The sequence below is a fragment of the Sinocyclocheilus anshuiensis genome, unplaced genomic scaffold (genome assembly GCF_001515605.1).
Source record: "Sinocyclocheilus anshuiensis isolate Anshui unplaced genomic scaffold, SAMN03320099.WGS_v1.1 scaffold88, whole genome shotgun sequence".
NCBI lineage: Eukaryota > Metazoa > Chordata > Actinopteri > Cypriniformes > Cyprinidae > Sinocyclocheilus > Sinocyclocheilus anshuiensis.
Window position 1 is genome coordinate 1,256,176 of NW_015555728.1, and position 1,112 is coordinate 1,257,287.

General features: G+C 35.8%; 1 protein-coding gene across 3 annotated transcripts in view; it reads left to right on the forward strand.

Moving 5' to 3' along the window:
- The window catches only part of LOC107672770 (EMI domain-containing protein 1-like), a 104,706-nt gene that overhangs the window by 77,444 nt on the left and 26,150 nt on the right, over positions 1-1,112 (forward strand). For all 3 annotated transcript variants that reach the window (XM_016466120.1, XM_016466119.1, XM_016466121.1), the window contains exon 7: positions 832-876. In XM_016466120.1, the coding sequence (XP_016321606.1) occupies positions 832-876 (45 nt within the window). The remainder of the gene's footprint in view (positions 1-831; positions 877-1,112) is intronic.

Sequence of the window (1,112 nt, forward strand, 5' to 3'; positions counted from 1 at the left end):
ATTTATTTTATTTGTGTTACTTATTTATTTGATTTGGGGCTTGTTTTAAATGTTCAATTTAGTTTTGTTATTTACATTTACATTAAATTTTAATTTTGTTATTTAGCAAACGCTTTTATCCAAAGCCACTAACAAATGAGGACAATAGAAGCAATCATAACCAACAAAAGAGCAATAATATGCAAGTGCTATATTAGTATATTATTATAGTGTTATATTCCAATTTCACAAAGAAACGTACAGTATTTTGTCCAAGCAATAATAAAAGGACACATTTAATTTATAATTTGTCTTAAATCTCATTTTGTAAAAAAAAATATTGTGAATCAAATCGAATCGTGAAATCAAAATCGTGAATCGGATAGAATCGAATCGTGAGTTGAGTGAATCGTTACATCCCTATCACTCAGTACTATGTTCCTGCAACATAAACTGTGTGGATGTGTTCATGGCCAGATGCTTGATGGGAGAGAAACATGAGGAGATTTTATTTTATCATAGAATCTTTCTGGGGGAGAATAACATGAGTGACTGTGTAAATATATCGATGTATCAGTTCATAAATTATTTCTTTAGGGAATCCTGTCTCTGCAGTGATGTCACAGTTGATGATCTCACATGATGAGTTCGGTGTTATTTAGATTGTCTGCCAACAAGCACTTCACCGATCCACAGATTTTTATCAGGCTGTGGGACTGTTCCAATGGCAGGCCTGGAGTATACTTTAGTGTAGAAGACTGACTTTTTTTAGACTAGAGTAGAGAGTGCTTTAAGATCTGGAGAATCCTTATACTTCCTGTGTAACGGTAAATTTGTGTGTGTTTGTCCCAGGTCCACAGGGCGAGAGAGGCCAGGATGGCTTACCTGGTAAAGAGGGTGAGTTGTTTCATGTCTTTTCACTGTTCAGTCCTAACTAAAATACACACTCAAACACACACATACACACTTCTGCACACTCACATTAGAGGTCTGCTGCCCAACTTTGATTCATTCATTCATTCAGTTTGTAAGGACTAGAACCTTTCTAAAAGCAGCAGGTTTCCCATGATCACTACATGCATAAAACAAGAAATGGAGATGTTCTTAGAGATAATTCATCACCCCCCCCCCCC